At 40.0% G+C, this 25597-nt stretch overlaps 1 protein-coding gene across 1 annotated transcript in view; it reads right to left on the bottom strand.

The window, feature by feature from the left end:
* Nucleotides 1-25597, bottom strand: part of LOC146306890 (liprin-beta-1-like) — a 31236-nt gene extending 5639 nt beyond the window's left edge. Inside the window, exons 1-15 of the mRNA XM_084710902.1 lie at nt 25458-25597; nt 15080-15159; nt 12506-12711; nt 10663-10743; nt 8121-8234; nt 7912-8022; nt 6572-6664; nt 6306-6344; nt 4274-4391; nt 3262-3323; nt 3115-3181; nt 2590-2708; nt 2294-2367; nt 944-980; nt 472-619 (exon numbers count right to left, since the gene is read on the bottom strand). Of these exons, the coding sequence (XP_084567028.1) occupies nt 472-619; nt 944-980; nt 2294-2367; nt 2590-2708; nt 3115-3181; nt 3262-3323; nt 4274-4391; nt 6306-6344; nt 6572-6664; nt 7912-8022; nt 8121-8234; nt 10663-10743; nt 12506-12711; nt 15080-15143 (1333 nt within the window). The 5' untranslated portion in view covers nt 15144-15159; nt 25458-25597. The remainder of the gene's footprint in view (nt 1-471; nt 620-943; nt 981-2293; nt 2368-2589; nt 2709-3114; nt 3182-3261; nt 3324-4273; nt 4392-6305; nt 6345-6571; nt 6665-7911; nt 8023-8120; nt 8235-10662; nt 10744-12505; nt 12712-15079; nt 15160-25457) is intronic.

The raw sequence follows: 25597 nt of genomic DNA, 5'->3' as shown, positions 1-25597 counted from the left end.
ATTTGGAGCAGCGATTCCCAATTTTTCAGTACAGTTTGAACTGTTAAAGCCCTTCAAAAAAATCAGATACAACAGTCAAACAGAAAATCGTTATTTGATTGAACTGCAAACTGTGAAAAAGTAAACAAAAGGTTGGGAACCACTGATTCAGAGAAAAATTAGATAACAATATGACAATTTGTGATCATCAAACTGGGTTCACCTACAGTAAGTTAAAATGGTCACATTGCCCTGTCAGTACTGTCTTTATTCAGATCCAGCTGTGTAATCCAGAGCAGCCATACTGCGGGTCGACAAACCTAATCTGCTCTACTGTACCTAACGCAGGTGCGCTGGCACTCCGGGTGCGGTCTTCACGATTTACAGAGCCGTGAAAGAAACACGAGCATCAGTGACAAAACATAACACACATCTTCAAAATAAATGTGACAAATTTCAAGGACAGGAAAGCGATTAGGACCCCATTATTACCGAGGTTAGGAGCGCTGGCCGTCTGCTTGCCTCCTCGCAGCTTGAAGAAGCCACGGCCGAAAGAGGAACGGGCCTTCCTGGTACCAAAACTCTCATCACTTGTGGCGTTTGCTTTTGGGGGAAGCGTAGAACCTGCTTTACTTTTGGCCTTTGAGAGAAAAAAAAAATACAGGACAGCAGGGAGGTCAGGATGCGGCCGTAAACCATTTCAACACAGAAGAGAATAACAATGTAGTTGCACCATTTAACCACTAGATGTCAGAGCAGGACAGGCTCATGCAGCGAGTCCTGTGATTGGTCCTGTGACTACATGACAAAACAAACTAATACTCTGTGAATCCATCCATGAGAGTAGGCTGAATGTCATTCTCCACATTCAAAAGGTCAAAATTAAAATTACTGAACACTTGCAGTGATAATAATAAGATTATATTAGGCTCATGTTGTTGTGCAGTGGACAGTCAGATCTCACCTGGTCAGTGCTGCCCGCCTGTGGGACGTCTGAAGAACTAAAAGAACAAGAACAAGTAGCTTCAGTCAAGAACAAGTGGTTTAACAGTGCTGAAACATCCTCCTGTTGACATACAACGGTTATTGGTGGAAAAAACAACTAAAAGAAAGAGAAAAAAGAAAAAGAGTTCATGTAAATATGTACTGATTTTCCAGAATGCTATTCAATGCAGTCTTTCTCATGCAAAAAGAACAAACAAGTCCCACTGGCAATTAGTTACATCTGCTTCACAACTGAACAATCTTCCATCAATTGTTGATGTTACACTTCTTGATCAGTCCTCTTGTCGGGACTGTGTGGGCGTGTACAGACTTTGTTTGATTGACATCTTCCTGACTCCATATTTCACCTTTATTATTAGTAGTACACGGAGTCAGGTGACCTAACATTCCCGGTGAAACTAAGGCCTTCAGCATGAGCAAAGGTTATAACTCAGCCTCACATCAACAAGTGGTTCTGCAGGGTTCTTACAGCTTTTCTTACACTTTTTCAAACACTGTCAAGCTACAATTTTCACTCTTAAAGCCTTTATCATCAGTTATCACTATAAATGCACTTGCAAATTCCTTTCTACTCACAGCAAGAAAAATATAGTCACTTTGTTGTTCATGGTTTTATCATGATTATTTAACCCCTGCTAATTTCCAGAGTAAGGGAACAACTGATTTATTTCGCTATGAATGACAAGAATGATGGTGGGATTTTTTCATTTAAAATATTTAAGAAAATTTGGTTTACATGAGTGTGTATATGAACCACCAGATTTTGTTGAAAATCAAGCATTTTTTTCAAGGAGTATATTTGAATTAGTGCACATTTCTGACCTTAAAAACACATCAGTATAAATTAAGCATTTTCCAGATCTTCAAGACTATGTACAAACGTTTTCTTAAATACATTTTACAATAGATTCTAAGCTATACTACACTAAATAATGACTTAGTATATTAAAATAATTACTCAGTATTTCAATATAATGATTAGTATCTCAAAATAATGACTTAATACCCCAAAATAATGAGAAATCTTTCTCAAAGCAATATGCTGTATGTCAAAATAATGATTTAGCATCTTAAAATAATGACAAAACTTTTATCAAAATAATAACTTGGTGTCTAAAAATAATGAACAGTATCTTAAAATAATGACTAGTATCTCATTTTATTCTAGCTATCTCGTTAATGAGATTAATTCATGTATTGTGCAGACTTTTCAGTGTATTTAATTCCACCCATGAGACAAAATAAAGCAGAAATAAAAAGGGTTTTAAATAACATGTAGGAACAATAATTAGATCCGAGTCAGTTTTACCTTTCGGCTGCCTGTAACTGTCGTTCTCTGTCCAGTTCATTCATTTCAGAGAGCACCGCTATACATGGAATAGACTGAGACAACAGACAGCAACAGACAAAAACACGATTAATGGAACATATTTTCTCAACAGCAGAACATTTACACGGCTCAAAAAATAATAACCAGAACAGAAGCTCCGAATTCCTGAGAGCGACCATTTCAGAGTGGGAGGCCGAAATCGAGCTTTTCTAAAGGAAGTCTACAGTCTGGGGTTCATCCTGTGTGCGAATTGTTTTGACAGAGGTTGTGTTTACCTCGCCAGAGCTCCTTCCTGCCTCCCCCACCAACGCCACGGTGACCTGATCCACCTCCATGGATACAGGAACCGAGGGATCATCTGGGATATCGTCATAGTCATCTTCCTTTAACTTCTCTGTAGAGAGGACAGTTAGGACATTAATCAGGGATGTACTGCAGTGTAAACCCACCTGGATCAGTTTATTTTTAAAAGTTTATCCACATTATACGGTAGAATTAAGGAAAATAATGGAGAGTATATGAACCAGGACTTTTTCTCGGTTAGTTTTCTTGATATTGGTGCTTGTTTAGCTGTCTAAAGGTATCCCACTACTGACCCGATCATTTTACCAATGTGAAAACACCTCTCTAGCCACAAACTCTGCACAGATATAAGTCAGTATAGTCAGTCAGACATTTTAGGGGACACACAAATAAAGAAAAACACATTTTGAGAGAGGAACAAATTGCAAATTGTCTCCTCAAACTTAAACTCAAGAACTGTAAAATATTATAATTCCCCAAACATTAAACAGTCCGACCTTTGCCCAGCTCCTGTACTTTCTTGCACTTTGTGAGCGACTCCTCCAGCTCTTTTATCCTTCGTTCCTGTAGAGAAACATACGAGGTGTTTTAGCCGCGAGTAAATCGAAGCGGCTGTTTATCTGCCGTTTCGCATCACACTGTACCTTCTCATCGTTGGACGACGCCAGGGTCTCCAACGCCCTCTTCATCCTCAACACTTCTGTATCTTAAAAAAAAAAAAAAAAAAAAAAGAAGATGCTTCACACCTGGCGAAAGCTTAGTTTGGTTTCTGCTGTCTGGTTTCAGAGCCAACAGGAGTTGAATTCAGAGATTATTATTTGGGCTCTTGTTTCAGTTTGTTGCCGCAGTGAACTCTTGACTCAATTATTGCCACAAATGATCAAAAATCTGGACCTTCTGTGTGTTTTACCAAGAGGGTTACACAATTAAACATGTGCCAAACACTTGGTAATCAAATCCATACCGTGTTTATCTACGAGCTAACCTCGTGTGAACTCTGAGGTGTGTTTACGAGCGGAGAGCTGAGCGGAGAAGTAGGGTTGGGATTTGATTTAATCATTCAGAACCCGTCACCAAACTTCTAAAAGAATCTTTATCCCTAATCTTAATTTAGATTTTAATGACTAAGATGCACTCATCAGTATTGTCATATAAACAACAGATGAAATTATGACATGTATATGAAAATGGTCGTTGTTACCCAACTCCTTTTTACGCCGTCCGTTTTTTTTTCTCTTGACATGTGTCGTGTTATACTGTACAGCACACGTAGACACGTATGAAAGACTCTCCTTTAAATAAATGGCATTCCTCCACCATAAGAGTGGATAAGATAAGGTCAGCAGAGGGTAAAAGGAGTAAAGCAGTCAGATATGTTTGGTATGGAGACTACAGACGAGCCGATAAGGAGTCGAGTTAAAAAGGGCCTCAAATCACCTCATTATATTCCGACTGTAAACATAGCGAAGAAATAATTAATGGAGAAATCCAAATGAAGGTTAGAATACCCATTACTTCTTCGGGAAGGTTGCCGGAGGGGGTTCTGGTGTTGTTGGAACGTGAACTGTCTATTTGTCTAATCCTCATAAAGCCTTTCTGTAATATTAGAGTCTCTGAAACGAGACGCTTCCAGACGGTTATTAAAACAGCTCCCACCTCTCTCTACTCCCTCAGCTCTGTTGTGGCTCTCCACCCTCAGTCTGCTCTCATCCTTCAGCCTCCTCAGCTCCACCTCGCGCTCCTCCAGCTGCCTCTGCAGGAGCTGCAGCTCCTCCTACAATGAGAGGAGACAAAGTCATCGTTCTGCAATCCTCATCACTTGGGTAGATGGACAGAATCCTTCATTTACTCTAGGTTTCAAGCTTTACTGCTTTTTGCAGCTCTGATTAGATGCTAAACTGCATTTCGTCACAATACATGTACTGTACTAATGACAATAAAGTGACCAAACGACCAACATTTATTAGACTCCACAACAGAACAAGGCACCCAACTAACAACTTATTTTGCATTCTCAAATTCTCATTTTTAGCCACACTAGCAGCTCCTGTCTGCTGGTCCACCCCTTTGGTCCAGACTGAAATGTTTCAACAACTTTTGGATGAATTCCCTTGAAATTTTGTACAGACATTCATGCTAGAGGTCTGCAAGCCTGCTGGGACCCAACGCACATGCTGATTTGATTCAGGCCAGGCTCTGGTCTTTTTTTAATTTTTTTTTTTTATCAACAGACCAGGCTCGGGTCAGACTCTGGTTCTTTTAACTTCTCTCTCTCCTCACTGTGCCCATATATGAACAGAGCACACATAGACTGCTGTATGAAATACTGTTATGTTGTTTATATTATAAATAGATATAAACAATTTTCGTCTTACTAGTGTGTGTGTCGGGGGTGGAGTCTGCAAAACTAATGACCTTGCCATCATTCTCATAATTTGTAGGGCTAATTAGTAATAATTGCAGACTAACATGCTAAACAAAGACGATGAACCAGGTTAACATCATACTTGCTAAACATCAGAATGTTAGCATTGTCATTTTGAAGCCTTTAGCTCAAAACCTCTAAGTACAGCCTCATAGAGGCTGCTAGCATAGCTAGCTAGTAGATTCTTAGGGTGCTTTTTATCATGCTAAGGTGTCTCCTCGCTTCCCTTATTTGTGTCTCTTCCTCATATCTTATAGCTCCTCCCAGTGAGGATGTGAGAGAGAGATGTGAGGATGGAGGAGCCAAAGCTGCCCAATGACATATCCTTGGTTCCATAGCGTCAGTTGCAACATCAGTTACTTATGGTGCGTTTATGCAAATTTTGCGCATTTCCCGTAAATGATAGTTGAAGATGCCAGTTGATTAATAATTGATTAATTAAGATACAAAAAGCATTTTTTTTTAATATGTGTCGTCACTTGATAAAATACTTGCACGTAGGATACACCTGTTTTCTTGCTCTAAGCTCCTCCAGACGCCACCTCTCTCTTCTCTCCCCAAAGTGCATTTAAGCAAATGGAAGATCCTCTACGTTAGCAGAAGAGGAACAGTTTCAATGATGCGAGAGAAAACGTGCGTTTGCATAATGAAAAGCACCCTTACTCTTGGAAAGCTCCTTCAGAGCCATTTTCACAAGCTGAGTAGCACTCCTTGTGATGAGTAAACTGAATTTCATGGGTAAAATCGGTAGAGTGGCCCTTTTAACACAACATTAGTCAGAATTAGTCAGTCAATAGGTCAGTTAGTGATTTAGTTAGTTAATTCCCGGTTCTCTATTTAACACACTGTGGGTCTTGTGAGATGATTCAGTGGAAGCTACTCACTAAACCGTGGACGCTGGAAAAACTGGACACACATAAAACTACTACAAAACTACTCATCAAAAGGTGCTCATAGACATCACTGTTCAAAGAATGACTAAGATGTACCAGTTAACAAGATGTGTAGCTTTACAATCTTAAATAAACCAGAAAAAGAAGATTTAAAAATATGTTAGTTCAGACTACAGGTGGTAATACAAAAAAAGCTAAAAGATGATTTGAACCTGGTACAAATCTTGAAACCGGTACGGGTGGAGGGCACTTCCAGTGAGCGTGGTGAAAGTCAGGAAAGCGGTGTGCAGCAGTGGAGAAGGAGCAGATTTAGAGGATCTTAAGAGCCAGAAAGGAGAAGAGGACAGGCTGGAGATTAAACCTTGTTCACCTCGTCTCCAGTGAACCGCTCAGTGTTCCACTTTGGACGCTTGATGGGTTAGCATGTTGCAGAAAGATGTTACAATCACAGTAGACAGAGGGGAGGAGGAGGAGGTGAAAAAAAAGGGGAAAGGGGAGCAGAGAAACGATGTCATGGGGGAAAAATAACAAGGTTTTAAACGTGTAACGATGCATTTCAAAGAGGAGACGTAAATTCAGATCTCCTGTCATTGTCAGATGTAACTGGAACGTCAGCTGGGATCCGCACACACTCACTTTGGTAGATTTGAGTTTCTTCTCACACTGCAGTCTTTCATTCTCAATGTCAGTCACCCTGAACCGCAGGTCCGTTACTTCCTGGTACAAGCCCTGGGGAGGAGAAAAGAACTCCCATTACCCATTAAACGCAGAAAGAAACCTGCACTGGGGAGGTTTATGGAGGCTGTGTGGGAGAGAGATCTGATGTTTTTTTGAACGGGGGGAGATTTCCTGCCAAAAGCACCAAACATTATTTTCAGACCGATGTCCCTATGGAGAGAATTTGAGAAGCTCAGTCCACACATGGAGACAAATCCTGGGCTAAAGGGAAGCGTCACGGTCAATTATTGTGAAACTGCTTCTACCCCAATCAGCAGCAACAGTGCAGAAGCCCCGTGCTTTGGAGAAATGGTCACTGAATGTCATGTGCATGATTGTGCATAATTATTTGGGAGTACTTTCACATCATTCTTAAATCAATCATTTTAAGCTTTGAAGTCCATAGTGTTTTAATCATTTTTTTTAATCATATCAAGTATTATCATCTAGAGGAAAACTTTTGTGTTCCAGTGATATAAGAACTATACTGGTGGGACACAAATTTATTGATGTACTGATCTTTTGTGGATTTTATCACTCCTATAGTTTGTCTCATTTACATTTTTAATGAACATGATGAAATATTAAGGTGATCGTGGATGTATGAAGGAGAGCTGGGTACAGTGTTGGAGGTGGGCTTCGTTCGTTCCTATGAAAGCTGCTCAGTGGCGCTTGAAGCCAACAAAGCCACATATATAAGGCAAGTGCACGAGATTTCCACCAACAAACTTCCACTTTTAGATAGGACTGACATGATGTGTTCTTTACGATTTCATTTAAAGCTTAATGGGGGCTAAATGGAAAGAAAAATAAATAAATTCATTTGCTTTCAGTTCAGTCAGTTCCCTTCAGGCTTTTACAGTCTGGAAACACTGCATAATATTCTCCAAATATATGTCCCAGCTAGTGGACAGAGAGTATGGAAACTATAACTCTCGCAGCCTTTTAGCCCCTGAGTGAGGAGGGAGGAGGGGAGGTGGGGGTATGGATGTGGGTGGGTGGGTGGGGGGCTCTGGCAGGAAACAGCTGCCGGAGCACAAGGGGTGTTTAAGCCTCTTTTGTAACCCTTAAAGAAGTTCACCCTGCGCCACATGATAGAGTTGTCCAGTCGAGTGAGACAGACCTTTGTGACTTTAAAACAATGACTGTGCGGCTGCCAGGAATCAGCCTCACATCACATAAAACAAAGTGCAGGTGCAACTTCTCAGCAATCTCTGCTCCACTTTAGATGGCGTGCATTTTAAAGATGGGGGCTGCACCTCATTGTCTCTGTGATCTCTCTCCACAGCCGTCAGCTTCAGCTTCAGACTGGACACTTCCGTCATCAGCTCCAGCTTCTGGGTCTCCAGTGCGGTCCGGTTCAACAGCTCCTGTGGAGCAAGACACATTTTGCAACGCTGCACAATTCGGGATAACCGTTTTCGATTTAACTGCAGAGCACAGAAAGGTAACTGTGTAGAGGCCTTACCTGTTGCAGCAGCTCCTCAGTAGCATTTAGTTTCTCCCTATGATGGTCCAGGCAGGTGTCTAGGTCCCGAATCTTTTCACCTTGCACCTCCACCTGGTCTGTTAAAACACTCACCTGGACAATAGAGACACACTGGTATTAATCACACTACATAAACTAAAAAGCGCTCAGAGAGCACAAACTGTAGGTCCTCCAAAGCCACATAATCATCAAAAATATTTGATTTTGGTAAAAATAAATGTTTGGAAGTTCTTATTATGCATCTGAAACCAGATCTGTACTTAAAACTACAAAATTTGCATCTGGATGAAGAACTGCTTTTTCACGGATGGTGATATTATTATGTTGACAGCAATGGATCGATTCTGCTACCAAGTATTGTCTGTGCAGCCAAAGCCGGATATCTTTCTCCTCTCTGTCACAGAGCTCCATTGTTGTACAAAAATTATTAAAAACACACATCAAAGAGCCATGGTGTTGCACTGGTTGAAATATTATTGTACTTCTTCACCATCATCATTAAAACGGACATTGTACATTACATGTTACGTAAATTGTTGAACCTTTTTGAAAAATAAAACAATGTACTTGTGACCTCTGTTTTCAGATTAACATCCGCAGTATGAATGAATGACTGCGGGTCTGAGTGCCACAGACAGGGCAGGGACACTGGCAAGTGTTGAGAGACGGGCCCAAAAATGTTTTTTTTTTTTTTTTTTTTTACAGGATCCTGTAATGCTATCCTTACCCTTCTGCACAGACTTTAGGTAGAATGTATCTGCATTTTGCAGAGTCACTTGGAATAATAGAAATGTGCATTGTCGTCTAAATTTGGTTGCATTTGCACAGTGCTGTCATCAGTAATGCCAGTTAGGGATTAGGGTTTCACTGAGGTCGATCCGGGCCGATCTGGACATTTGAGAGTTTTCTCACCGTTCCTCAGGAACCACAGCTTCATTGATAAAATTATTCCATCAGCCACCGGTTCTTTTGCCATTCCATATAGGGCTGATAATATTGTGGACACTGGAATTGTTGCAAATTGCTTATGTAATGGCTTGTCTCCTGCGCATGTAGGCAGTAGTAGCATTATAAAGTGCAGAATTTAACTGCACAACAGCTGGTAGCATACACAACAGGTCAAAATGCCTCTAATTCATTTTTTATGCTGAATTAACAGCTAGTAGCAAGAATCAGATATATTCAGGTTAATGTTTGTTTGTTTTCTTCCAGAAAAAGGTCATAAGATAGAGGCATGATGAATCAGGGAAGGGCAAGTCGTGACTGATAAGACCCAACAAAGGAAACTAAGAGGGTGATGCAGAAAAACTTGTACTTCTGGTTAGACTTCACTTTGTTGAACAAAAGATTAATATCAGAGCCTCAGTTCTCCAAGCTTATGATGTAATGATATAATGTCGGGCACAGTGATACCAAAAGCTTAAAGCTATCATAGTAACACTCTATTTTAATTTTATACAGGACAGTGCAGCATTACATAAGCAACAGGCTGGCACTCGTAAGACAAAACATTAAACGTTCTAATCTGAAGGGCACTGAGGCCGCTCAGATCAACCACATGTCAGGCTTAATTATATATCAGGCACTTATTAAAGTGATTAAAAGTTGTCTTCACTCATTACTTCTCTGACAAAAGGTCATAACATCATTAACCGACATTCTATTCTCTGAATGGTGCCAGACTAAAACCCAAAATATCTACACTGTACAACCTTTAATGAAGAAATGTCTCTAAAAAATTAACAGACACACTCCAGAGAATAGCATACTGGTTGATTTTTACAAATGTGCGCGTTCATTTACTTGCTGTCGGTCTCCAAAGAGCATGATTGCTAGTGCATCTCCAATACATTTTTCAATAAAACTGCCACCAAAGTCTGGCACCATGCAAAGCATAGTATGTTGGTTAATGATGTAATGACCCTCCCTTCTTTCTTAGTTTCCTTGGACCCATCAGGAAGTGAAGATGGGTGTCCACGCCATTGTTTCCAAAAGTCTCTGTCCATCCAGATTTAAATGTAATCCTGCAGTTTCCAAACTAAAACAGGGTGAACAGTGTTTTCAAACTTCTCGGTTTTAGGGGTTCGAAAACGCTGGAGTAGTGCAGAAGCTATGCCTAAACGTGGCAAAACCAATGTGTTTTAAAATAAAAACATATTAGGACAGATAGAAAGAGTGTATAGTTGACCAAAAAACAAATGAGTATCCCTTTTCCTGCTCCTTCAAATATTTAAAGGTAGCAACACTGGTTAAGACTTGACCAAATCAATATCATGGTTCAAAGTTAAAAAATAGGCTTAAAATCTGCTTTAAAAACAAGTAATTTGCTCCCATCTGCCAAATCTTTCAACGAAAATCTGTGGAGTTGTTTTAAACATATTCTGCTGACAAACCAGCAAATGAGACGTGGCCTCAGAGGCAATTACTCAAAAAACAGCCACGTACAATACTACTTAATTGCCCATTCAAAAATAAATGCTCTGTTGTTGAGTGGCTACAATGAAGGATTTTTCTCACAAACCTGAAGAATAAGACACTCTTTGTCACTCTCCAGTCGTGACAGCCGTTCTTGGTAGACTGCTTCTGAGCTGTGGCCATTAGTCTGAAATGAGAAACAATAATGTGTTGAATTGTGTTGTCTGCACAAAAGGTTGCATTTTCTGCATCTGTTGAATAATGTTTGCAAGTGTTATTTCTTCTGAGACGATGAGAAAAACAGTGGGTAGACCTTTAACTCTCGTGCTGACATACAGCTCTGGCAGAGGAGTCCAAATGAAAATACACACCAGCCTTGAGCCACACAGATTTTCTAATGGGTGAACACCACTTAAGTGTATAACCATACAACCTGACTGACAATGAACTCACATGGTTTTCCCTTGAGGAAAAAAGAACAGATATGCAATGAGTTTCCAGAGAAACATGTGAGGGTCAATAGTGCTCTCACATGCAAGTGATTTGAAAATTGAATCAAAAGCAAACTCCGCTCTCAAATATCACACATGGAGAGAGAGACGAGGCCGTGAGGGAAGAAAAACAAGAGCCCCAGCCTGAGTCAACCTGAGTTTGGAAGATGGAAACTATTTGGAGCAGGACTCCTATAGAAACTCCATCATTCACAAAGCACGTCATAACAGCACTTTTTACGATAAACACAGTCACGGTATACGCTGTGGAGCACAATCAGGAGATGCAAAGCAGATCAGAAATTAATTCATACCAGGCTGTGTGTTAAAACTGGACTGCGCTGATATTATAATACATACAAGAGAAGAAAAAAGGTAAAAACTGATGAATGTTCCTTTTGAGATCTGCACAAAAATAATTATTTTCTCTCTCTGGTCAGCGACAAAAAAAAAAAATCAGCGAACCCATTTACAGTTAGTCACCTCATGCATCTTGGGTGGATTGGAAAGCTATTTGATATTAAAAAGCTAAGTGCAAATGCATCCAAAAAGCATCTGAGATAAATTGACTCAACAACCAGAGGAAATGGTTTGAGACACATTCTATCCAGATGTTGAAAACATGTCAATGCATCCATCTCTCCGAGACACACACATAATCTTGTGATAAGAAAGTGCACTACGGAGTCGCAGCTAGCATCCAGTCCCTGATTAGTTCAATCACTGAACTGTGGGTGAGAGGGAGATGCAAATGAGCCTTGATGAATTCACGTTTTTTTAATTAATTTTTTTAACATTTCATGTATGAATTGTACTATAAATCTGCCTTGCATTGTCATGTCTAGAGCGTAGAAGAGTAAAACTTTAATGTCCCTGAGGGGCAATTTGCTTTACAGATGGTAGTCCAACACAAATACACTCAACACATCATAGGATCCACATCTCCTACACTGGCACCGGAAATCATGGAGGTTATAGTTAGTAATAGCTGTTTGCTTGCTATCTTAACTGCTATCTAAACCACTGAAGTGCATTAGTTTTGGGGAATTAACAGACAGCCTCAGGTACATTACCACCGTCCTTTGGGCTGGAGGGGCCTTTAACTTTATTTACATGCAGCACAGGAAAACGAAAACTAACTGCATCAGTTGATCATCTGATCAGATTTGTGATCTTGTCAACGGAAACAAATGTGTCTGTTCATCCAGATTAGATTTAACACACTAACACTTAGCCACACATAATACACGAGTAATGGCAATTGTAAACAGCACCAGCGAGAAATGTTCCAATCGTAAATTACAGCACCTCAAGAGCAACAACACGCTAGGCTCTAGACTCAGAGTTGAGAAGCAAAGAATTATGTCTAATAACTGTCACATTTTAAAGGTGCAAAAGCATAAAACTGTCAAAAATAAACACAAGTGCTAAACAGCACTTTGTAAATGGACTTTTTACCAGTCGTCCATGCAGCCACTCTGCCAGCCCCTCTGCGGTGGAATCCGGGATCTGACATCGCAGGTTGTCCCTCTCCTCGTTGTCCATGAGCTCCAGCGCTCCCCGGAGGTCCTCCAGCAGATGCAGCACCCGAAGGCCACCCAAGAAAGGTGAAGTGGGCGACTGGCAATCGAACAGCCCATTGGAGTAATCCATGGCCTTGGAGCCTGGGGAGATGGAGAGGAAGAGTTAGTTTTGGGATGAGAAAAGAAACACCCCGTTTCTTTCACATGAATCATAAAGTGAAGTTGTGAAATTAGAGTAGCTCATTGAGCTGGCAGACAAATTAAAGCTAAAATTTAATTTGTTGGATTCTCACAGTCAAAAAACGGAAGGATTTACAGCCAACGCCACATTTGGTGCTGATCTGTGGGTGTGGTGGAAGCAGGATGACGAATGACCTGAAGCTATAAATTTTAGTTGTTGTGTTTACTTCTTCCTTCAGAAACTGCAAGTTGAGTCTGTCACCACATGCTACCAATATTCATCTGGTGTGGTTGCCATTAAACAAACAGGACTGATATACAAAACCCTGTGTAGATCCATGCCTAGAATTCTGTGCATAATATGTACATGTTTTTTAAATTTCATCAAATCAAATTCATGAAGGTTTTGTAAACCTCAAGCATTCCACACTGCATATTAATTATAATATTTGCATGTAAATATGTAAGATTACAGCCAGAGGCTTATTTCCATCTGTAGTTTATACCGTCACCCTAAACGTCCCACCAAACCCTATTCAAAAATCCCAGTAAACTGGATTGGTCTGTGTGAGGTACACACATTCCTGCCCTGTTCAGACATGGTATTAACATGCGTTCTTGGTGATTCAATCAGTGCCTGATCAGTGGACATCTCTGAGCACTTAAATTCACATCTGGCATAAAAATTAGTCTCCAGGTGTCTTGAATGACCACTTGTGATTGCCCATTTAGCTATTTATTTATTCCTTTTTTAGTTCAGCACCACACTAAATTCCTCTATGAGCCCACATATTTTACTCAGCAGCCCAGCAGGAGAGAAGCGAATCTCATTTTTTCACATCATATATGACAAAGAAAGACATTAATGACAGAGTCAGCTGGCTGAACAGAGACAGAGTTAAGGATGTTTTCATACCCTGCCGGTCAGGTTTTACATTAGTAATGTTGTTCTGATGCACTTGTTTCATCATCAGCATGACACTGGTTCATGTGGACCATACCTGAGTACACATGAACCATACTCAAGACCACCTTGTCAAGTGGACCGTACCGTACGCAGTGTTTACACTAATCAAACAGATATTTTTTTTTTTTTTTTTTTTTCTTTTCAAGGAAATTAATGTATTGCATGTAGAAGAAGGGAAAACTGATTAAGAACTTCCACTCTGTGTGCAAATGAACAAGTTAGAAAAATGCTTTTTTGTTTTTAAATATTTCATTGAATAAAGAATAAAAAAAAATCCACCTGTATAGCACACACCATACCCTGAGAACATTCAGTTTTTTAAGCGACTCAGAATCTTTTAATTTGAGACATTGAGCATCTTGCAGCAATAATTGTATTCCTACTCAAGCTAACAATTCAGCCAAACAACTATATTTAGGTACTTATTGGTATTCTCTCCACCCCTGCATTAACACAAACACAAACTCCCACAAACACACTGGGCAAGCAAATGTTTCCAGGGATTCTAACAAACTTCAAGTGAAACAGTATAAGCAAATAATGAAAATTAAATCTCCTCTTGTATTGCGAAGTTAAAAAAAAAAAACATATTTTCTGATTTTTTCTTGGAAGTAAGCCGCCTGTTGACTGAACTCATGATGTTCCAATCGTGTATGGCAGCCAACTCCACACCATCTGTCATCTGTCTTAAATGTCAGCCATAATGAAGATGTCCGACAGCAACAAAGAGGGAGTGAGATAAAAAAAAATAAAAACAAACAAACAAAAAAAGAAGCAGCATGGCTCCCCCCCCACAGTAGCAAGGGAGTGGGGCTTGATGACGGCTGTGGTTTCTGCGGAAACTGGGGACCGGGGGATGTCACGTGACCAGCTGCCTCGCTCCCATTGGAAAGGTCAGCGCTATAATTACACACATCAGCGGAAAAGTAGGGACTCTGAAACTGAAGCCTGCTCTGCTCATCTGCAGCGGCACAAGTACGCAGAGTGTGGCCAAAGCAGGAGTTTGTATTCCAAACTCACAGAGCTTGAATAATCATTAGTTTCCGTCACTGCGGGGACAATGGAAACTTTCTTTCATTTCTCATGGTTGAGGAATGCAGTTAGAGCAGAAAGAGCTAGTGATCCAGCAGCACAATTCCAGCATTATTCTAAACTTTTATGTATATTCAGGAGGATTAAATTAAACTGCAGGTAGAAGTGGAAGGAGAAGGGCACATTGTGTTACCGTCCACTGGACGTAGTACTCCCAGCTTGCAATTCAATGGTTTCCAGATGTGGCTAGACCCCATAGTATGCCATGCCCACTTTTAAAAAAAAAGTGCTACTGCCAGGTCTTAAAGTCCAAGTGTACAATGCGGTTACCTGCTATGATCCCATCCATTTGCTCCAAGGCTGCTGCCAACATCTCGCTGGCGTCAGACATCATCTTCTGCTCAATGAATCTGAAAGATGAAAGAAAGAGGAAGAGTTAGAAACAAGAAGGAAAAGACAAGAAGGATCAGTAAAGGACTCTGCCAAGGCTGAGACAATGAATAATAACAGAGTCTGCTTTAACTTCAACCACTGTACAGACTGGTGGTTCCCCAAAACTTACAGCAGCCAGCAAGATGAGAAAATTCGGCAGCAAACAAACATTAAATATGTAATTACGGACATGAGACAACTTGAAAAGAAGAGTAAACAGGCCCTGTGATTAATTCAAACCAGAAAAGGAGCCATTGTCCAAAAGAAGATGAGGTAAAAGTGAAGTAAAAGTAAAAAAGTAAAAGTCAAATGGAGATTTGATCATCTACAGTGCATTTTCATGACAACTGGGCAAAATCTGTCTGCTACAGAAAACTGTTTGATAGGATCACACGATCCATAAAAACCACTGAAATGACCTTGTGGTGCGATTACTGTATTTCGTCAGCTATCTCAATTAAACTGAACAAAGCCAAAGACCACAACAGCTCAAAAAAGTAAACGTCCCCTCAGTCAGTAACCTTTTCAGACTTTCTCGAGCTGAAATCCAGAAATTATGTGACATTTATAAGTCGCAGTCGACACATTCAGCTGCCAATAATGACGGTATCCCTTAATAAGTCAGGTCAGTTTCATACAGATCCAAGAGTTCTCGAAGTCAAACTGTGGTAAGAAGAGCAAAGGATAAAAGTAAAGCATAAAGCAGAGTCTTAAAGTTGTGGTTTCAGGTTGTTCCAAACACAAAATTGTGTGGCATCTGTGGGTTGTTAATGATCTTTTATTCTCATCATAGCTGCAAAAACAATCTTTCTATTACTAGTTAATATGAGTATTATTTTTGTGTGAACTGAATGAATAGTTTTATCTGCAAAATGACTGAAAATGGAGAAAAATATTCAATATCACTATATTTCAGAGCTTCGGTTGATATACTCATATTGTTGTGTTTTGGTTGACCAATGGACCAAAAAAACAAAGATACTCAATTTACTATTAAATAAAATAGACAATCATTCAAAAATGAATAGGATGAAACAGAAATGTTTGAGCATTTTCTCTTTTAAAAAAATTACATTACATTACTATCGCCTAATTGATCAATCAACTAATCATTCCAGCCCTAATTCCCATCAAGATGTATTAGCCTGGAAAGTCTAAGATAACATATTAGAATCCATATTAGAGCTGAAATGGATAGTCAATAATCGGAGACACAGAAAATAAATGGGCAACTATGCTGTTTATCAGTCAAAGGTGCAGTAATTGATTCTGGAGAAAGATAGATGATTGTTGAGTCTCTTTCACAGGTCATTTATGCAGGTAAATTATTAAGGTAATATGGAATTTTTGCCCAATGATGCTACTGGAGTATCCACTGGAGAAAAGAAATTTTAAAGGATCAGTTTGTAAGATTTAGTGCCATCTAGCGGTGAGGCTGCACATTGCAACCAGCTGAAAACTGCTCACATAAAAACAATTCTTATTTCGGGTGATAAAACGCTAATGAAAACACACTTATAAATATTGTATTTCTGCTATATTCTCTAAATACATCCCCCTAAATCTGACATCTTTTCTGATATTTTATATATCATCAAGAACATGATCAGCAGATTAATCAATAATTAACATTATCATTATTTGCACCCTGGAATTTCTACTGTTCAGAGCATTGCTTTGCTCCTGCACAAGCATCAGTTTCAAACAACAAAGACTGAATGCATGTTGTTACATTTCCATTCGAGAAAAACATCACTAATTCTGTTATGATACAAACTCTCATTCTTCCTTTTCAAATGACTGCTGCATCAAATTAACCCTGCAGTCTGTGCCACAAAACACTGGCTGCCTGAGAGACAAAAAACAAAGTGATCTTCTGGACTTATTACCCAGCAGGCCTTATTTCCGGCGGTCACGGGTGCTCATGGGCAGGCCCCTATCTGGAATAATGGCACTATTCTCCCAGGGGTCTCAGGCCTCGTAACATTGGCATGCCCGGCATCTCAAACTTCCATAACAAAGTTGGACAGCATCCCCATGACCGCTGAATTCAAACACTTATCACATGTCTCTCCTTTACTCCCATACACCACTTCAAACTGAATCTGATTTAAAGGGGCTGAGATAGTGTACACAGTATGTGGAGAGAGCAGCTTAAGCCCAGGACTAACAACATAAAAAACAGTGGCGCTACTTGTTCTGGTAGGGGGGCAGGGGCTGCAGGGTTTACTTCATTTCCTCCCTCTCTGGGGTCACAGTGTCACACCCAGCAGGGTAAAATATGGGCATTAAGAGCATAATTAAACCAATGGCCTCAGTATGAGCTGGGGGCTGCTGTTAAAACAAGGGGCCCTAAGTGATTGGTAGACTTATTTCAGCAACACACCCCACTGAAATTTGAGTCAGTTTCTTCCAAAACAACATACACACAGCTGTGTATTTACTCTACACCATGAACATGTCATTAAGATTCTGGTGATGCACACATGAAGAATTTCATGCCATTTAAAGCAACATTATGTAGCTCTTCAACCTTAAAATAACAGCCTCAAAATCATTTTGCGACCCAGACTTGTAATAGGCTGAATGGTGCCTCATACTATGTAACTTTGGTGGCCAGGCCACCACAAGTGCACACACCACCAACTATGTCTGATTTTGGTGAAACTGGATCATATTTTACTGGAGAAAATGTTTTCAGGTTTTCCTTCTGATGTCCTCCGGCTGTTCCGCCTCAACTCTGTGATTTACAGTTTTCTGATGTACAGTGAAGTAAGCTGCTGCTAAATGTCTGCTGTTAACTAGTTAGCAGGTAGCTGTAGTGCCCAGACTGCTTGCTCAGAACCATATATGTAGACACCACATTTGGATCGTAGATCAACGCCGCCACCATTTTGGTCCAGTCAAGAGTCAAGACTGTGTGTAAAGAAGTGCATTTTTCTGTATAAAAAGCAATGAAACCTTTTTTCATTTCTCAACTGTCACTTTCAATTAGTTTTTTATATCCATGTGCTATGTGGAGTAACTTATGCCCCATGTATATCATAAACACTTGAATATGAATGATTCACTTAAATTTGGTTATGAAATGTAACATTATAGTGCTTTTTATCCAGAAAAAACACAGCTCTCCCATTATATGTATTTGTTTACTGCCCAGTTTTGACAGGATGAATATGACGGTGACAGTGAGAGCGGCGCTGGTGTTGTGCCAGAACCGGAGCCAGGCGAGTGGGAAATGCAGCTGGACTCAACCAACAAACATAATGGCAGAGGCAAAGAGACCGAAGACAGAACTGACGTAGTTGATGTCTTGTGTTGTTGCACTTGCTTAAAGTTACTAATTTTTTATCTTAAGTAATGCAATCACAACAAATGTAGGTATACAATGGTCCATATTTAGGAGAGTGGTGTATAAGTGAATTGCACTCTGAAACTGGGGATACCAAATTGCAAAAAATACCAAATCTTACATAATCTCACTTTAAAGAAAAAAACAAAACAAAACAGGACATCTGGTGACTAAGCATGCCAGAAAATACCTCAGATTTCAAAATAAAACAACCTGCTTTCCAACCAAATTTTACTGCTCCCATGGGATATTCAGAGTGAAGGAGCACCACAGATAAACTAATGTTTTCCTCCGCAGGTATTTCTAGAGTTAGATGGAAAACCACCACTCACTCTCACCAGGGTAGAAGCTGTATTTGGTCAGCTGCTTGTTTCACCCCATGGGAGAAACCCAAAGCTTGTCCTTTTTCCAAAAAGAGAATCCAAAACATTTTCTCTCTCTGTGTGAAAGCGGAAATCAACAAATGGCATGAGGAGAGAAGCACCAGTGTGTCCTAGTTTATGTTCTACTCAACTATCTACGACAGTCTTGTGGTCATGGTGGGTGTAGAAAAAAGTAGGATGAAGACGTTTCAAGACAAAAACAAGATCGCAGTGTGGTACCACAGTGGAGGCTGATGTCATCCTGTCTCTGTCGTCTTGTGATTAAAACCACATCAAATCTGTGGTATTATGACTTTCATAAGAAATCTCATTTGGTCAAATCTTATCAGTCAATTCAGAATTTAAGGATGAGAAAGCATCACACCAGGAATTACGTGTTTAGTCATGTGGCAGAAAATGGCAATGAAGCTTGCCACGTAAACAAGTCTGCCCATTCTTCAAACTCTAAAAACTAAAACCAGACCCTTTAAAGTGCCAGGCTGAGATATTTTCCACTTTTTTCCACATCAGTGATGAGCAGGTCATCCATGAAGAATTTTCTGACCAAAACCTCATGAGAGAAGCCCACAGATGAGGGTCCATCTCTCCAGCCTTGTGAAGAAGTGTCTGTAATGATGATTGATAACGCCACAGTGTAGGAGTGAGCACTGCACACATTCCTGAGCAGGTTAGTTCTCCCGAAAACCAAACACTGAAGCCTGGTACTGACATCCCCGCTGACCTCTGTGACCTCCCTCCCTCCACCCATCAGACAAAACCCTGATGACTTTATTCAGTTGAAAAAAACTGAGATGCAAGGCTGGTAGTCAGTAAATACCCCGAAAAGACCAAAACCAACACTGAACTGATCCTACTGACAGGCATTATCTGTTTATCTAAAGCCAAAGAGCTCCGCTGTTGTCCCAAAACTACATTATAATGAGCCAAACAGTTGCCCTGGAGTCACTCAAGTCTCAAACCAACATCCACTGGCCTGCTGCTGTAAACACCCACCACAGCAGTAAATATGTATTTATCCATAGCAGACGATAGTTTTCAATACATGTGCCGCTTGCTCCTGTTTGAATAAATCACTAAAACCATCTATTCTAGGGAATAACTTGTCTTGCCTTATTTGAAAATGAAACAATATATTTGTGACCTATTTTTTTTTTTTTTTAAACTTAACAGCAATGTCTCTTTCTACCTAACTACACCCACCAACTGCATCACTGTGCAGAGGGAAGTGTGCATCTACTCATAGAGGAGAGGTCACAGCTGAGCCGAGGAGGATGCCAAGAAAAAAGAGCACTACCACTAGCCTTAGACAAATTTGGTACAGGGGTTATACACTCCAAACTGAAATTCATTTTTGGACTTTCCCATTTACTTCTGTCAGGACTGTGGCTTCTCATTAGCTGATGTTAGCTTACTGTGTGCCAAGAGGAAAACTTTCATACTCACATGACATGCAGAAATACTTGTGTTGACAAGGACTAGTGACAGCTTCTGCAAAATGACTTTTTTGTCCAAAATAATAATGTCAATCATTTCATCTGAATGCACTTTATTTGAGCCTTGATGCTCTGATGGGCAGGCTAACAGTATATAACCAGAGCACAATGGCTCTGTTTCCAACAGAGCATTCAGACAATCTTGTTAAAATGGGCATCAGTGCTATCTATCTAAATGTATGTGACAGCAGTGGTATTTCCAAGTCTATTTTATAGAAGGGCACATCTGTCTCAAGCAAACTTGATTTTTGTAATGCTGTAAGGTGGTTTTAACATCAACCAGATGGAGAGAAAGATATATGGAGGGGGAGGGACACATCTGAAAAGAAAATAGGCTGGGATTACTTGACCCTATGCTGAGTGGTTGGGGTCTCAAACACAGACACACACACACACACACACATATACACAAACACACACCTCTTCTGGTGCCTCAAACACTTGTGCTCCAATAGCCTAGGTCCAGCTGTGGTACAGATGTGCATCTCAGAATTGAACTGGCTCAGAGTTCTAATAGAAACAGCTTTAGTTATTGTAACACAGATACACAATTAGTAGAAGTCAAAAGTTTAGAACTGCTTGCTGGATAAAAAGTACAATTATGTTGAATCACTTGTGAGCCTGAGGCTTTAAACCACAATAAGCATCAGAACATGTCTGAGTAATATTCTTCCTGGAACTCACTCTTCTTGCCAACACTTAGAAATAAGTCGTCTTTGTATGTTAATAAAGGTGTCCCACAAAGCTCAAGGCTAGATACCTTGCTATTTACATATAAATAACATCTATTTCCAGATTCACCTTGTAATGTCTATGATACCATCAGTATTACTGACAAACCATTTGGGCTACAAATAACATTTTCGATTAATATGACAATTACTTTGTCAACCAATAGTCTGGTTTGTAAAATATCAGAAAACTGTGAAAATTGCCTGTCTAGTTTTGTCTGACCAACACTCCCAATCCCAAATATTTGATTTCATGAGACCCAGTCCAGTTCACTGGGAGGCTGTTGTGACGGCGGTATAAATACCAAAACTCCAGGAAGAGTCATCTTGCAATAGCACCAATGAATGCATGTCTGACTGAGCTAACTAGCTAACAACAGCTTCAGTTAGCAGCACTTAGCAATTACTGGTATTGGTGATATGCTGCCCCCTATTTGTTTGGAGTGTGAAGACGAGAGTTATGGCCAATTACTAACAGGGATTCTCAAAGTGTGGCCCACAGGCCGAGCGGAGCCCTCAGAAACCTGTCAACTTCACATGAAATACATGCATCACATTTTAATCATCTGCGGTACATTACAACACTTCCAATACTTTGATGCTACTGCATCAAATTGTACCCCCTTAACAAGCGTTTGATAAATCATGAATGACAACTTGTAGAAAGCTGCTGGCTGCATGGCAACTAGTTGCACTTTGTGAGTGTTTTTCAGTCAATGCTAGTGCTGTTAGCTAAAACTGGCGAATGTGGTGGACAACTTGGCAGTTTGATGTCGAAGTGAGATTAAAAAAAAAGCCACGATGAAAACAAATGCAGTACGGTTGAGGACAACAGCAGGTTTGAGGAAAAAAAGATCAACTCTTCCTTCACAGCAGCCATTTTGTCATGAAATAGTAAGGTCTTATTCAGGTCAAACAGAGTCAGGGTGCTGCTATTGTCCGTGGCTCGCTGGAAAGGCCATACTATTCTAAATGGAACAAGACCTTTAACTATTATGTTTGGTAGCACCTGTGTTTACCCTACAATTTCATATGAATATGGCTTCTGTGAAATGGGTCCATTAGTTGACTAATTGTTTCAGTACTAACCTCAATTAGACGCAGTACAGCAGCAGCAGTAATAGTTAAAACATTACTTGGAGAGGTAACGTGGGCATGAAGCGTGACAGAGCCTTCCACGTGAAATCCAACCACCGGCCAAACACCCTGCCTTTGTTTACACTTCCCCCCGAGAGATGGTCCGGTGGACTTTTAGTGTGGGCTGCCGTGAGGACAGACTGTTTGACAGAAAAACGACAGGGCAGACTTGAAACTAGTGCTTCATGAACTGCACAAACAACTCTTTGTCTTTCAGAGACTCACATGATAGCACCACGACACTGATCCCAAGTTATTGCAGTTTTTCCATGTGGCCTTAACTACATCACAGTTAGAAAAATCACATCGGAGGGAAAAAATAAAGAGGATTGTGGAGGAGCTGCGTAAGAGAACACTGCAAGCCAAGAAAAACTGCCTTTCATTGCTTTTGTTATCAAGGTCTTAGCACAGAAGCAGCCCTTTCTGAGTATGAAGTCTTTTTTAGGGCATAATTTCACAGTTGCTGCTGCAAACTTGGATTAACAAGACAAGTAAAACACTGCAAAGTCAAATGAGTTCCACAAGAGTGCAGACAATGAGTAAAACCATAAACAGGCTTAAAAGAGAGGCATCCCCACACTCAGGAAGACCTTCACTCAGTCCTGTCAGGAAGCGTTTCCTGGCACATTCTGGAGAAATGTCTTCCTCTTCGTCAGAAATTGCCATTTCCCAGAAATCTCAGCACTGACTGCACTAACAAAACTAAAAGCCGAAATCCCCAAAGCCACTTGTGCAGCTCATTTTCTAAACCGGGCCTTTAATTATATTCCTGTGAGACAAATGTTTCAGATTAAGTTAAGATTTTAATTTGATTTCAGAGGCATGTAAACATCCCAATATATCATGTGTCTCAAGTGTCACCTCCCTTCTTTCAAAATACACCGCCACAAGAGTACTGTACCAAGAATGCAAGGAATGCAAATGTCAAGAAAAAAGAGGGCTGAGACAGAAAGGCCCCTGTCAATTTTCTCGACACGTGGATTCAAGAAAAATAAAAATGTAAAAAGTAGCAGTGGTGTGTGTGCGCGCCATGTTGATCTTTCTGCAGGCCAAGCCGTGGACTTTGTCTTTACCTGACTGAGCAACAAACAAACGCCTGTTGACTGTGGAAACAACATGACTGGTGCCAGGGGATCAGATTTATTTATGTGAGTGTTAAACAATCACTGTACAAAGAAAGTGTTTTATTATGGTAGTTCTGCCACAGTGACATCAGATATGGCTGTGCAAGCAAGTGTGCAACAGCATGGATTTTCTACATAGCCAATTATTACAAAAAAAAAAAAATCAAACTAGAATTAATGGAATCAACTAATCTCAACATAAATAAACAAGATTTAGTTATTCAAGTTAATTAAACTTCCTAAAGAAACATGTTCAGCATATTAGCAGACTTCCCAGCATGCATACAGTGAGACCCTTCTTCTTTAAAGCTTGAAGAAAATATACAATGAAACTTGCTTGTTTTCACAATATTGAACACATGATGAAGGTCCAACCCACTTACACTTAAAATTGAATAAATTCGCTGAGAGCAGTTTCACATAGTGCCTTTGTGTCAATGCTGGGAGCAGGAGCAGCTGCAGCTGTAAGTTCTTCGTGTGAAATGAAGAACTGACTTCTCTAACTGAGAAAATGTAAAAGAAATTAAAATCTGTTTGTACAGTTAGTCAGTGTCACTTAAAAACTGTTGGTTAAACTTAATATCTTAAGCTTATTTAACATGTTTTCTGAAATGCAACTGGATTAAAATCAGGTTTATTTGACTAGAGAAGTTTATTTGTCTTAAACCACAAAATTACCTCAACATGTCAGTCAACTTAAAATTTTAAGGCAGCACAGACACTTAATTAGTTAAAATTAAAACAAATAGCTCATTTTTACAGTTAGCACAGATTTTCTGAGCAGCCAGCCATTCGCCGTGACAGTGTGGCGGGATACAAATATGGTTATTGTCAAGAGAGGGAAATCAAATCCTTTGTTATGCTTTCAGTTCTCTGCCCGGAAGGCAAGACATCATCAGATGTACGCAGAGTGGAAGGCTGCCAGCCAGCAGGTCATGCAGCGCCTCAGGAGGGAGGTTTTTCCTGAGCGACTGTACACTATAGAGGTTTACCCAAACAAAGGCTGCAGAAGTCTGAGACTGATAATGAAAGAAGCTTGACACTGGACCAGAAGCAGCTTTAAACTGCAGCCGGCTTTGTGCTGGCTGCTACCGTCCCTCCTACAGTAAATGCTGCTGGGAGCCAAAATGAGTCTGACTGGAGGTTCGCCACAGTGATTCATGATTTGGCTTGTACATTAATGGGCATGTGATGCATAAATTAGTTCATGCAGAGTTAGCGTAAGTCAACTTACTAAAACAAACTATACTGCCCTTAACACGGCCAAATCTGAGGAAATATTACTTTCTCTCATAACATTTTTCCTTTGTTATTCTCCCTTGAATGGTGGCCAATATGATGTGAATTGGTAGTAGACTGGCAATGATTAGATGATCTGCTGGAGACTAATTTAATAATCGATTAACCTAATCCTTTCAGTCATTTTCAAACAAAACTGTCAAACATTTGGTAGATCCAGCTTCTTAAATTTAAGGATTTGCTGCGCTGGTTGGACTGTTTGTTGGACAAAAGAAGCAGATTAATCAGCAGATTACTTCAAATAAATTAGTTATAGCCCTAATATGTAGGTTTTACATGTGTGTTTTTTGTAAATATGAAATCCAAGCACTTGTGATTCAGATATTGTCTTTGTTGAGTAGTACAGTGATTTTAAAAAAACACATAAAATGATAAGAAAATCTTAATTAGTCCTAATGATAATAGCTATGGGAATTCTCTATCATACCAAAGCAAGAAAAGATAATATAATTAAACAACGAAACACTAAAACTACACTGTAATCTCTTTTAAGTCACAACAGATACTGTAAATAATGTCAGTATCCACAGAAATAAATGATATAAGATGCTCAAGATATTACTAACAAGGGAAAAGGAGCTAGCTAGACTCTTTTTAGCACGTTAGCTAAGCAACGTATTTGTAATTAGCTGGCGTTACGTGACGTCCAATTAAAAGGAGCACAACAGATTAAGCTAGCAGTCCAACGAAGCGACAGGATGATAAACAAACCGTTAAACTCTGTTTCGAAAGTTCATTTAAACTTCAGCAAACTTACAGTTTTCGACCCAGAAAACGTGAAAGAAGGTATCCTGCAGTCTCCAGAAACTTTAGTCCAAACACTGTCGGCACTTTTCACAGGAGCTTCATGGTTGGCGTTCACCTTCCCATTGAATTTCTGTGTGAACTGAAGTTTTC

The sequence above is a fragment of the Lutjanus erythropterus genome, chromosome 22, assembly GCF_056507025.1.
Source record: "Lutjanus erythropterus isolate fLutEry1 chromosome 22, fLutEry1.hap2, whole genome shotgun sequence".
Classification (NCBI taxonomy): Eukaryota; Metazoa; Chordata; class Actinopteri; order Lutjaniformes; family Lutjanidae; genus Lutjanus; species Lutjanus erythropterus.
This window is presented reverse-complemented; position numbering and strand designations above follow the sequence as displayed.